Source organism: Carya illinoinensis, chromosome 5, assembly GCF_018687715.1.
Source record: "Carya illinoinensis cultivar Pawnee chromosome 5, C.illinoinensisPawnee_v1, whole genome shotgun sequence".
NCBI classification, from domain to species: domain Eukaryota; kingdom Viridiplantae; phylum Streptophyta; class Magnoliopsida; order Fagales; family Juglandaceae; genus Carya; species Carya illinoinensis.
Window position 1 is genome coordinate 12708313 of NC_056756.1, and position 14236 is coordinate 12722548.

Below are 14236 nucleotides of genomic sequence, written 5' to 3' on the forward strand. Positions count from 1 at the left end.
CGAGAATTGCAAACAACTTTTCTATGGATAATGTTTACGCCCCAACTAAATTCTAAGCAACTGGTATGCTCTCGATTATTTTAAACACTGTGGTAGATACAGTTTAGACTATGCAAGTCGTACAATTTATTTTTTAAAATATTATTTATCATTAAGAAGTTAATTTTTTTTCCATAAATTTCAGAATTGATTTACATTTCTTAAAAAGATGCAAATAACTTAAGTATTGCAGAAACACATAAATTGACAAGAAATATAAAGTGGTCTATAAAGAATGTCCTTTACTGAGATTAGTCATCTATTACAAAAGGTAGCTATAGCGGCCATTATATATACAGAAGATGGCCTCTACTCTGCACTGTCAGAGCATTAAAAAACATAAAACAAATTCTAGCAACTTATTGCTGTGTACGTATAAGGACAGAATGTACACGTATAAAGAATATATAGACATGTAAAGGAATAACATGTAAATGAATACGTTGAATTATAACTTTTAACACTCCTTCTCAAGATGGACTATATATGTTCAAAAGTTTCATCTTAGAAACTAAAGACTCAAACTGTTGTTGTCCCAATGCCTTGGTGAAGAGATTTGCCAATTGCATGTTGTTCTTGACATGTAAAGTTTTGATTAAACCAACTTGAAGCTTCTCCCTTACTACTTGACGATAGATGTCTATGTGTTTTGTTCTCTCATGAAAGACTGGGTTGGCTGCTATGTGTAATGCTACTTGGTTATTACAAAATAACAAGGCAGGATGTGAGTGAGGGACATGTAAATCCTTGAGTAATTGAACCAACCATATTAATTCACATACTGTTGATGCCATAGATCTGTATTCTGCTTCTGTAGTGCTTCTAGAGACAGTCGTTTGCTTCTTAGATCTCCATAAAATCAGTGAATCTCCAAGAAAGATACAGAAACCAGTGACACTTCTTCTGGTGTCAACACAATCTGCCCAGTCTGCATCTGCAAAGGCCTTTAGGTGCATCTTTGATTTAGAGGATAGAAAAATGCCTTGTCCAGGAGTCCTCTTGATGTACTACAACACCCTATTTGTTGTTGCAAGATGTATATGTCTAGGCTTATCCATGAATTGAGAAAGAACTTGTACTGAGTAGGAGATATTAGGCCTTGTGATGGTCAAATATATTAATCTACCAACTAGCCTTCTATATGTTGTTGGATCATCAAGCAAAGTCCTTTATGTTTTGCTTAGTTTTAAGTTATGCTCCATTGGAAACTTTTGCATTTTACTCCCTAACATCCCATTATCCTCAAGAATCTCCAGTGCATATTTTATTTGGCTAAGTGAAATTCCATTAGTTGATCTAGCTATCTTGATGCCCAAAAAATTATTTTAAAGGTCCTAGATCTTTTAATTTGAACTTGCTGTCAAAATAACTTGAGTTCTTCAACAACTTTCATGCCATTGGATGCTATTAATATATCATCCACATACACAAGTAGGGCTATGAAGGATGAACCCGAGACCTTAGTAAAAAGGGAGTGGTCTACAGCAGACTGGATAAAATCATGTGAAATCAAAGTTCCTAAAAATTTGCTAAACCATTGTCTCGAGGCTTGTTTTAAGCTATAAAGAGACTTAAGCAATTTACAAACTTGTTTTTTCTCCCCCTATTTAGCAAATCCTGATGGTAAACTCATATAGACTTCTTCATAAAGTTTGCCATACAAGAAAATATTGTTGACATCTAATTGTGTGAGATGCCAATTGAAAATGGAAGCAAGAGCCAAAATGGTTCTAATAGTTACCATTTTAGCAACTGGGGAAAAAGTATCGTAATAGTCAAATCCTTCTAGTTGGGTATAACCCTTGGCCACTAATCTGGCCTTGTACCTCTCAATTGCCCCATCTGACCCGAGTTTGACTTTGTAAACCCATCTGCACCCTATGGGAGATTTACCATTAGGTAGGGTAGTTAATTCTCAAGTTTCATTAGCTTCAAGAGCTGCTATCTCAACTGCCATAGCTTGTCTCTATTGATGATGACAAACATCCTCATTAAAGGATTTTGGCTCAGAAATTGTGGATAAATTGAGAGTATAAGTTTTATGAGAATGTGAGAGATTATGATAAGAAATTGTAAAGGCTAAAGAATGAGGATTACCTGCTTGCGAAGGACCATCAAAAAATGAAGACTGAAATGGAGTCTAAGAGGGGAGGAGCCTGAGATGGAAATCTGATAAGTAGTTAGGAACTCTTCTAATTCTAGTAGAAACACAAGTAGGTAAAGTGGGAGGAGCTAAAGGAGAGTTAGAAGGGGAAGAAATGTGTTCTGGTTCTTGAGATGAAGAGGGTTCTTCATTATGAGTTGAAGAAGAGGCTTCTGGGTCTTGAGGTTCTGTGTTGGAATTAGAAACATTAGGTGGAAAGTCATTGAGAGGATATGAAAAGGGTATTGCGAATACAAAAGAGGAAGCATCAGTTGAAGGGGGGTGGTAAAACAAAAGTGAGAAAGGGGAAAATGGACTCATGAAACACTGCATCCCTAGATATGAAGCCTGTTTTGGTTGTAATATCATAGAGTTTATATCCTTTTGTAGCATATGGATAGCCAAAGAAAACAAATTGTTTAGTTCAAGGAGAAAACTTGTGCCTATGCCTGAAAGGTGTTGTTGCATAGCATAAACACCTAAAAACTCTGTCTATTGGTTCTAGTGTAGTCTTGTCGAGATAAAAGGGCCATAAGTTCCATAAGAGGGGTGGAAAGAATCTCATGCTGTCTTTCTTCTTGATGGACTAGGGAAATAACTTGGTTAATGGGTGGGAGGGGTACCATAAGAAGGATTTGAGCTCTAATAGTCGAGAAAGACTCATTAAGGCCAACTAGAAATTGAATGACATATTCAGAGTGTTGCGTAGCAACAACTTCTTTGAAGGTACCACAAGAATAGACAGGAAGGGGTTTGTAGTTACTTAGTTCATCCCATAGACCTTTGAGGATGGTAAAATAGACAGAAACTGAGAGAGTCCCTTGAAAGAGACCAGATATTTACCTTTGAAGTTGAAAAATACGTGGGTCATTAGCTTGAGAGAAACGGTCTCTTAAGTCATTCCAGACTTCTTGAATATATAAAACATTGTTAGCAATTTCTTTGCAAACAGCGTTTAGAAGCCAAGAAAATATCATTTTGTTGCATCTGCACCAAGGACCAAAAAGAGGGTTATCAGCATTAGGTCGACTAATAGTTCCATCGAGAAAAACATGTTTGTTTTTGGCTTCTAAGGCAATAAGCATGGACTGGCGCCATGAATGGTAGTTGTCCCCTGAAATAGAAAGGGGTTGGGAAACAAGTAAGGCGCTTGGGCTCTATGGGTGATGGAGGTAATAAGGATTGGAAGGATGATTATGACTCACAGCAGGTGGAGGTGGAGGTGGAGTTGGAGTTGGAGTTGGAGTTGGAGGTGGAGGTGGAGGTGGAGGATTACCAGAGGTAGACATGAGGAGTTTATTTGGCAACCGAGAAGAGAAGGAAGAAGGAAGAATGAAAAAACTCTTTTCTCAAGAGCTCTCTGATACCATGATAAGAAATAGAAAGTGGTTTGTAAAGAATGTCCTTTATTGAGATTAACCATCTTTTACAAAAGGTGGATGTAGTGGCCATTATATATACAGAAGGTGGTTCTGCTCTGTATTGTCAGAGCACTACTAGAGAACAGAAAATAAATTCTAACAATCTACTGCTGTGTATAAGGACAGAATGCACACGTATAAAGAATATATAGACATGTAAAGGAATAATATATAAAGGAATACACTGAATTACAACTTTTGACATAAATTATTTTCTTGATGCAAATAGTTTTGAGGATGTAAGTCTAAAAAATATATCTAATAAAATAAAATAACCTAAAGAATGACAGTTGATCTGACAAATGATTATGCAGGCCTAAGTTATGATGTTTGATTGTATCGAATAGTCATATTGTATGAAAGAGCTTATATATTTACTATATCAGAGCATTCTTACATGCATGTAACATGTTAGAATGACAACTACTAATAGGAGTGATGTTAAGTTCATGAAATGAAGGATACCATACACGGTAGAATTGCTCGGACCGGCTGAGGCTCAACCGGCAGAGGGTGTCGGTGGCCACCACCTGGTCTGTCAGCCAGGGTTGTTCTCATAGAAGCGTGTGATCTGTACCAGATTGCCCAGTGTTTATGGGTTTTTGGCATTGCGTTATCATATAAAATTTTCCATTTGTAGGATGCCAATCACTGTTTACAGTAAGGACAAGAAATCTGGTAGCCTCAAAATCATAGCCGAGTTTGGTTCAGGAGTACTATGGTAAGGATAACCCTATCTGTGTTCTTTATCATGGATATGGACACTATGATGCATTGCGGAGCCCAATTGGTGGCGCAGAATCCAAGAGGTGAGATCTTTTGCCTCCATGTCAGTTATTTTTCACAGCTTAACTGCATGCATTGGATTGCATGATTCCAGTTTTGTGGTTTCTTTCTAGCCTGCAGATTTTAATTATTTTTAAAGCTATTTTGAGATCACTGTTAAAGTTGCCTCGATAACGTGGATATTATATTGTCTTTGATGCTCCTAGATTGTCTTGTATCTGTCGTTCATCTCTACTTCATTTTACCAGGTTGATTAATGTATTCATGTCTCATAGGGCCTTTTAAAGGGGTGTTTATGATTTAATTTATGCAACAGTATTATAAGTACAGATACAGCATATTGATTAAATAGTAGTGATGAATCTCTTGAGTTTTCTTGTGGAGTATTGACAGGTACAAGAAAAAATAAAGGGATGGAAGTAGAATATGGGATCGTCTTAGGAAGCTTGAAGTACTGTACCCTGTGGTGCCCGCTAAATTCTAAAAGAGAACGGTTCTCTATTTGATGTTGGAAACAGTATCATTCTTAATTGATTTCAAATCATCTCCAATAAAACTCTGAACCTTGTTCTGCAAATGAAATTGCAATCATGCCGTTTCCAGGTGTGGATAATGAATTTGTCACGGCCACCAGTGCATTCTAATTTTGTTCAATTTGGTAGGGAACATGAAATTCTGTTGAATTGGAGGACGGTCTATTATATACGATCACAGTAACAACGACCTAAGTAGGATGGTTTTCAAGATATGATCCTTCAAAGTATTAATAATTCACCGGATAAAGCACACAAATCATTTAACAAATGAAACGTCATCGCACCAACTAGGAGAAAAAGCAATACAAAATTCAATCCCTTTCGAATGTAGCACTTGTACAGAAAAATAATAACTCGGATAAGGGCAAGATTAATAGGAGAGAATGGTAAACAAAGTCTGTGTAAAGGTGAAAATAAGTATGAAAATTGCAGCTATGAATGAAGAAATCGACCATGGATTCCTGAAATAATCACGCATCAAGGTTGCTCTCCATCTAGGCCATTGGGATCTATAATATTCGTTAATATTATGAGCTATCCCACCATAGTAGAATTCGGAGATGAGTGTGTCATTGTACAGCCTGTTGAAGAGAAGGGAAATGTCTTCTGTGCTCAAGGCATGCACAACAATATCTTCATCACAGAGCAAGTCCGCATCCTTGCTGCTGTTGATGAGGCAGTCCAAGAATACCGCATAAGACGTGAATTGATCCATGCAATGGCGGTCACACTGCTCGTATGCTATAAGATTTCTGAACAAAGATTCTGAATTCCCCCGGATTTTAATGGGAGGGATTTCAAATGCTCCCTTACTGAACTTGATGTTCAAGATGTCATCAGGAGTTCCCTTCTTGAATTTGACTCCAGCCTGCAAGAGATCCGTCACTGGAGGAAACAGCTCCAGGTTTTGCTTTCGAGGAGTTCTACCCCCGGATGAGGAAAGCAAGCAACTGTGCAACAAGTCAAGAATATGCTTGACTTCGCGGCCATTTGATCTGTATTCGGCTGGCACTGTCATTAGCATCATCGTCTCGAAGAACTTGAGAACAAGTTTGACTAGACAATCGGGTTCCTGTTCGCTGGTAGATGCTGTCAGCTCAGATAAACGATGGAGAACAAACCAGGGAATTTGGTTCTCCATCAAAATCAAGTCATTATAAAGGTTTTCAATCATCCAGGACGTGTTAAATATAGGATCATCTGCGTGTCTTGGGGCTATGAATGCATCTTTCCGAAAGAGCTCAAGGAGAAAGCAGCCATCAACAACTAAATTCTCAATGAACTTTTCCTCGTTGAGCTTGAATGGATTTGCATAACAATCGCGTGCACGCTTCTGCAACTCTCTGATGCCCTCAACAATGTGCTTCAAAGATTCATCTGGAGGCAGTGGAAACCTTTTGAGGAGGGAATCCAGATACCACATTTTTATTTTCTCCATGGAAGCTAGCCTTATAGTGCCACGGTGATAGGGACCGATTGAGACTATGTTAGGATCATAAACATTCTCATTACGCCGACGAAGTTTCTGAGGGACTCTGAAAATGCTGCTTACTAGCAAGGAAGGTGAGTTATCTCGCAGCTTTTCACTGATGGATGAGGCTAACATTCTATTTAAGTCGGACATTTCAATTGAAACCTGCGCAGTTCTATCTGCCTCTCCCATCATATTCTCTCAAGCAACTTTCCAAGCCCACCGACAGCTATCAGGAGAGCAAGAAAGCAAATTACAAATAAACATCAATAATCTTGCCACTATTGCTTGCACACATGTTGTGATAGAGCAAAGAAATCAATGACAGAATCTGGCAAAAGCTTGCTACCCTGTAATTGCATCACAAACTTGCCATCTCAAAGAGAAGAGTAAGGAGACAAGGAGATCAGGTGATGTTCATTTATCCAAGATAAAAGGGAATTGCATATCGACATTTCATTCCAACCAGAGCAAAGCTAAGAAATAATTGAAAGAAAAGATGGCCGGGCACTGACTGGAAGAAAGAATTAATAATTACTAACAGATTAAATACATGAGGTGCTGCCATTGAATAAGATGTTGTAAGAGCCTACCTCGATCATCAATTGTGCAGCAGCTAGCTGAAACTCGAAAGAATCTCCCTTGCTGTAAGTGCAAATTATCAACAACTGATGCAACTTAAGATTTTGGCAGCCGTACGTATGTGAAGGATAGGAGCGCACACTAGCTGCAATACTGTAGCTCATAACTCATGATATTACGTCTAACTTCTCTCCTGTCTTTATATAGACTTATGCTTCTCTTTTTATTTTATTTTTTTGAAATATTATAAAAACTTATGTTGTGTCATGCACGATAATTGCTTCAAGTTGCGTAATTAAACAACTTTTTTATAGATATTAATATTTAAGCCTCGACTAATTTTCATCAACTGGTATGTTCTCGATTATTTCAGACGTTATTGTTATAGATATAGTTTTAGAGTGTGCAAGTCACACATTCCTTTTCAAAAAAATGTCGTTCAGTGTTAAAAAATTAATTTTTTCATATGAATTTTAGATTTACTCACATTTTTTAAAAAGACGCAGACAAGTTACACGTTGTAGGTATCTATAAATTATTTTATTGATGCAAATAAGTTTCGAGGATGTAATGCAGTCTAAAAAATATATCTAATAAAATAAAATAACCTAAAGAATGACAGTTTTGACAAATGATTAACTAGATATATACTTCTTACGATACACAGAGCCTTAAATATTACCACAATTTTTATAGAAATTCAAAGTTCTGAAATAAGAAGAAATTAGAAGGAATTCAGATAGTGTGTAATTTAAAGCAAAGGCCAATATTTAGGTATGCTTTCAGTCAAAATGACAAGTTTAGACAGTTCCTTACCTTAAGAAATTTAATGGGAGTTAATGATTATTGGATAGATTTTGATTGTTTGAAAAGCTTCTAATGAGAGTAAGTTAAGGCTTATGACTGTTAATTAATAAAAAAAAATTAAACCTGACCACTAAATTGCAGTCATTTACGAATGTCATACTGCCATTTATTTAGAAAAATGATTTGAGCAAGTTCTAAATAGATAAACCTCGTACTAAGTCCTTTATAAAAAAGTGAGTCCTGTTAATAAAAAAATCATTTATACCTAGTAGTCTAACTTAAAAGTTATCCCCATTCCGAGCTTTGTTGCCCAGTGTGACTCTATAAACAAGGAAAATTATTAAACCTATAGAAATTTCTCCAAAAATAAATTTATAAATTGAAAACTCAATATGATAAGTCAAAATTATTTTATAAAAATGAGTTTTACAATCTGACGTTTTATATCTAGTAATATCAATGTATAAGTTTACTTTCATATCTAGTAATATTAACATATAAATTTACAATATGACGTATCATATCGAGTAATATCAATATATAAGTTTACTTTCATAAGAATTATGCGTAGGCTAAGTACTATTTCTCATAAACATGCGGACATTTGCATGTACATATACACCAAAATATAAACCTAAAGACTAACTTTAGAACATGCAATTAATAGTATATAGAGAAAAAATGTTAACAAATCTCGTGTAACTTCTAATGCTTCAACAAAGGAGTTAGCCCGAACATGTTTCGGGTTAAGTTAAGGTGGTCGATTTGTAACCGCTAACACGGTTTTGTACGTCCTTTTCCTTTGACAAAATTACAAAGGGAAATCTTGTCTCGCATCATATATTATATAATATCGTTGAAAAGAATAGCTCAGCCATGCATTAGGGACTCCTGCTATATATATATATATATATTTGCGTTTTAAAATATTTAAGGGTTTTCATCACTCATTACATAGAAACAGAGAGGACATGATCGTGCGGATCATTTGCAACTAGTATTATAGATATATTTCACCACGTCAGCTCCTATCGAAATTTAAACAAATCCATGAAGAAGACAGATAAGGATTTATGGAAAAAAAAAATAGGTCAAGTGTCTCGTCACCACGCAGCATGACAACGAAACTGAACCTAATCCACGAAGAAAATAGACAACTAAATGGAAAAACGAGGAGAGGCGTCACAACAAATTTGTCTTTTTAGTCGAATAATGGCTAATACTCATTATCATCATTACGAGGTTTGAACGCAATATATATTATCAATCACTCGTGTCCATGTGTGTGTTTGTAGATATATCTTGGTACCATGCATGCATCGTAGCAGAGAAATCGATCAAGAGGCAATCATGCCGTTCACGTTTTGTATATGTTTTTAGTACGTACTCTGTGCTCTTACGGAATCAGGATCCATCAACAACGTTTGCATATAGAGCACATGAAGAAGGGAAGACTCCGTAAAATTTATTATAGCATGCGTACATTATATTTAGCGTACGGGCACGAGACAAGCATGCAGATGTAGAGAGACGTGGATACAAGTAAATGAACGAAACTTGACTTTTCAGTCACCACCTCACCTCTCTCTCTCTCTCTCTCTCTCTCTCTCTCTATATATATATATATATATTATAATGTCACTGAACCCAATTAATTTATGAGTTTTTGAGACTCATTCTATTCATAAGCTAGCGTGTTGGATAAAAGTTCAAATCGTGCCAATCAAATGGTGACACGTCAATGATATATATAGTGTATTCTAGAATGAGTATTGAGTATTCTTTGATTTAATTGCCTTTTTACCTCATTAATTAGAACTGTTATTCAGAAATGTTATAGGCCCATCAATTTAAATTAATTAATCATTAAAATAGTATGTCACTACAAGTACAAGTAATCCAAACTCGAGCAGTTAATGGCTAACTTATTAAAACCATGCACCGTGTTGGGAATGGACCGAATAAACAAAGGTTAAGTTGGAGTAAATAATAGCAGAAGCAACAAAATAAATAACAATCACACAAAGAACACCAAGATTTAAGTGATTCAGCTCAATGTGAGCCTACGTCCACTATCGGGGTCGGTTTCAAAGATTTCACTATGAACAAAAGATGGGAGTACAAGAGTATTGATCACAAAATCCTCAATCCTAAAGCCCCAATACACTCAATGGACTCTTAGGATTGTATACAAAAGGATTCTCAAAACTCTCTTTCTTGGCTGCTGAACACTACTCAAAATGAAGAGAAAATGATGTATTTATAGGACAAGGCACTAGTCAGAACATTCGCTCGAGCGGACGTCGAGCGAAGTGTCGAGCGCACGTTAGGGTTGCATTCTCGCTCGAGCGGACTGTCGAGCGGAGGTCGAGCGAAACTCTCTGGAAGATTTCGTTCGAGCGGACTGTCGAGCGGAGGTCGAGCGAAACTCTCTGTATGAGTTCGCTCGAGCGGAGGTCGAGCGGAACTGTAGCGGAACTATAGCAAGCCCCAAAAAAACACACTTTCAGCAGGAAATCAAGCCAAACTCAACAAATCTCCACCTTGGCTTGAATTCCGTCAAGCCTAAACAAAAAACCATTAACCAAGAAACCGAAACCCCTCCACCAAGTCCCCTAAGGGAAACACATACCCCGAACACCAATCAAGTCCAAGCAAAGTTTGAACTTGTATACTGGAACTGGCTTTGTCATCATATCTGCTGGATTCTCAGTAGTAGCAATCTTCTGAATTTCTAACACGCCCTCTGTAATAACTTCCCGAAGGAAATGATACCTGACATCAATATGCTTTGTCCTCTCATGATACATTTGATTTTTGGTCAAATGTATTGCACTTTGGCTGTCACAAAATACTAAAATTGCATCCTGCTGTAATCCCAAATCACTGATCAAACCTTTCAACCAAATGGCCTCCTTAACAGTCTCAGCTGCTGCCATATACTCTGCTTCTGTAGTTGATAAAGCAACAGTAGATTGTAGTGTTGCTTTCCAACTAATAGCAGAGCCACACAAAGTGAAAACATACCCTGTTAATGATCTTCTCTTATCCAAGTCCTCAGCATAATCAGAATCAACATAACCAACCACCCTTGAATGGTAGTCAGTTTCTCTATCAAATATTAAACCAAGGTTCGAAGTACCTTTCAGATACCTGAGTATCCATTTCACAGCCTACCAATGAGCTCTACCCGGGTTAGCCATGTACCTGCTAACAACACTCACTGCCTGTGAAATATCTGGACGAGTACAAACCATTGCATACATAATCCTGCCAACTGCACTGGAATAAGGAACACTAGCCATGAAGCGTTCCTCCTCATCTGTCTGAGGAGATAGGGATGCTGAAAGTTTAAAATGTGTAGCAAGTGGTGTACTTACTGGTTTGGAATTAGACATTCCAAACCTCTGAAGAACTTTCTCAATGTACTTGCCTTGGGACAAATACAACTTTCCAGCTTTCCTATCTCTGTGGATCTCCATCCCCAAAATCTTCTTTGCAGCACCTAAGTCTTTCATTTCAAACTCATTTTTAAGTTGGGTTTTCAGCAAACTAATGTCAGATATGCTTTTAGCAGCAATAAGCATATCATCAATATAAAGTAGCAAATAGATGAAAGACCCATTAGATAACTGCCTGTAATAAACGCAACAATCATGGCTACTCCTCACATAACCATGATCTATCATAAAAGAGTCAAAGCGTTTATACCATTGCCTCGGAGACTGTTTTAAACCATACAATGACTTCTTCAATCTGCACATGATCTTCTTTGCCTTGAACAATGAACCCCTCCGGCTGATGCATGTAAATGGTTTCCTCCAAGTCACCATGCAGGAACGCTGTTTTAACATCAAGTTGCTGAAGCTCTAAGTCATGTGCTGCCACTATGGCAAGCAACACCCTGATCGAACTGTGTTTCACAACTGGAGAGAAAACTTCGTTGAAGTCGATGCCTTCTCTCTGACTATAGCCTTTTGCAACCAAGCGTGCCTTGTACCTTGCATCTGCAACATCTTGGATTCCCTCTTTCCTTTTGAAAACCCATTTGCAACCAACAGTTTTCATCTTCTTAGGCAACTTAACCAAATCCCAAGTTTGGTTCTTGTGAAGAGACTCAATCTCCTCAGTCATTGCTGCGCACCATTGTGCACACTCCTTACTTTTGATAGCTTCTGAATAACTGGAAGGCTCTTGACCATCTATGTCCTCTGCTGTAGTAAGTGCATACATCACCATATCTGCATGAGCATATCTTTGAGGTGACCTGATCTGCCTCCTTTGTCTACCAGTAGCAATACTGTAATCTTGCTCACACTGTGCGCCATCATCAAAATCAGGATCATGCTCATCTGAAGTGACATGATCTTGGGTGTCGTCTGGCATCCCCTTTGAAGCCTCAACCTGTGACTCCACCTTCTTGCCATTACTCTGCTCTTCACCTGTAGACACAGTAAACTCCTTCCTCGGATTAAGCATGGATTGTTCATCAAATACTACATCCCTACTAATTACAAACTTAGGTGATTTGGGATCAGTACACCATAACCTGAATCCTTTCACCCCACTAGCATATCCAATGAATATGCCCTTCTTTGCCCTTGGCTCAAGTTTTCCATCATTAACATGGAAATATGCAGGACAACCAAAAACTTTCAAATTTGAATAATCAGAGGGAGTACCTGACCATACCTCATTTGGAGTTTTTAAACCAATAGCTGTGGCTGGAGAGCGGTTAACCAAATAGCAAGCTGTGTTGACTGCTTCAGCCCAAAAATCTTTAGACAAGCCGACGTTTGAAAGCATACTACGGGCTCTCTCCAAGAGAGTCCTATTCATCCGCTCAGCTACTCCATTTTGTTGTGGAGTATGTTTCACTGTGTGGTGCCTCACTATGCCTTCATTTTTGCAGAATTCATCAAAGTCACCTCCGCAAAATTCCATACCATTGTCGGTTCGGAGTTGCTTAACCTTCTTGCCTGTCTGATTTTCAATCAAAACCTTCCATTGTTTAAAGTTAGCAAATACATCGCTCTTACGTTTCAAAAAATAAGTCCAAACCTTCCGTGAGTAATCATCAATAAAGGTAAGCAAATACTGGGCTCCACCTTTCGATGGAACTGAAGATGGACCCCAAAGATCAGAATGAATATAGTCCACAGTACTTTTAGTTCTGTGAACTCCTGTAGTAAACTGAACCCTGCACTGTTTTCCAAACACACAATGTTCACAGAATTCAAGTTTTCCTATCTTCTGATTGCACAACAAATCTTGCTTACTCAGGATAGACATCCCCTTTTCACTCATGTGACCCAAACGCATGTGCCATAGACGGGTGTTGTCTGAGTCTGGATTATCTGAAACAGACACTGCAGCTTTACCTGTCAATGTACTGCCCTGAAGGAAATAAAGACCATCTGTCATATCTCCTCTCATTACAATCATGGAGCCCTTACTGACTTTAATAGCTCCATCTTCACCGGTGTACCGAAAACCTAAAGAATCAAGAGTGCCCAAGGAAATAAGATTTTTCTTCAAATCTGGGATGTGTCGAACATTAGACAATGTCCTGACAATCCCATCAAATATCTTAATCCTAACTGAACCAATCCCAACAATTTTACATGCCATATCATTTCCCATCAAAACGGAGCCACCGTTGACTGACTCATAGGTAGTGAACCAGTCCCTCTTGGGACACATATGAAAGGTACAAGCTGAGTCCATGACCCACTTGTCACCATAGCGACTATTTGAGCCACTAATTGCTAGAACAATATCTACGCCGTTAGACTTTTCATCAGCAACGCTAACAGCATTAGAGGAACTATTGCCTTCCTCTCTATTTTTCAATTTAGAACACTCATTTTTGTAATGATCAAATTTATGGCAGTAATGACATTTAACATTTTTCTTGTTAAATTTTGACTGTGAACTGCCCCTGGATTTACTCCTGTTCTTCTCTGAACTTCTCTCATGTGATCTACCCCTGCTAGATGAACCCTTAACAAACAAACCACTGGCTTGACTATCCGTGCCTTGTACACCCAATTTTGTTCTCAACTCCTTAGAGTTCAAAGCAGATTTTACATCTACCAAAGAGATGGTGTCTCTACCATACAACATCGAGTTTACAAAATTTTCAAATGATACTGGCAACGAACACAACACAATTAATGCTTGATCCTCATCATCAAGCTTAATATCAATATTCCTCAAATCCATGATAATCTTATTAAATTCATCTAAGTGTTCAGAGATAGGAGTACCTTCCTTCATTTTGAGCGTGTATAACCGTTGCTTCAAATACAAACGGTTGGTGAGCGACTTTTTCATATACAAGCTCTCAAGCTTGGACCAAAGACCGAAAGCCGTCTCCTCATCGGCAACCTCCCTCAAAACTCCATCTGATAGTGACAACAAAATGACACTATGTGCCTTCTCATCTTCT

General features: G+C 37.8%; 1 protein-coding gene across 1 annotated transcript; it reads right to left on the reverse strand.

Moving 5' to 3' along the window:
* Positions 1–5184: 5184 nt before the first annotated feature.
* LOC122311451 (UPF0481 protein At3g47200-like) lies at positions 5185–7132 on the reverse strand. Its single transcript, XM_043126004.1, has 2 exons — positions 6990–7132; positions 5185–6625 (listed from the first exon to the last, which is right to left on the reverse strand). Exon 2 carries the CDS (start codon positions 6589–6591, stop codon positions 5296–5298), a length of 1296 nt encoding a protein of 431 aa, XP_042981938.1. The 5' UTR covers positions 6592–6625; positions 6990–7132; the 3' UTR covers positions 5185–5295.
* Between the last annotated feature and the right edge of the window lie 7104 nt (positions 7133–14236).

Coding starts and splice junctions, on each gene's coding strand:
- LOC122311451 (XM_043126004.1), bottom strand. CDS start 6,591: ATGATGGGAGAGGCAGATAGAACTGCGCAGGTTTCAATTGAAATGTCC.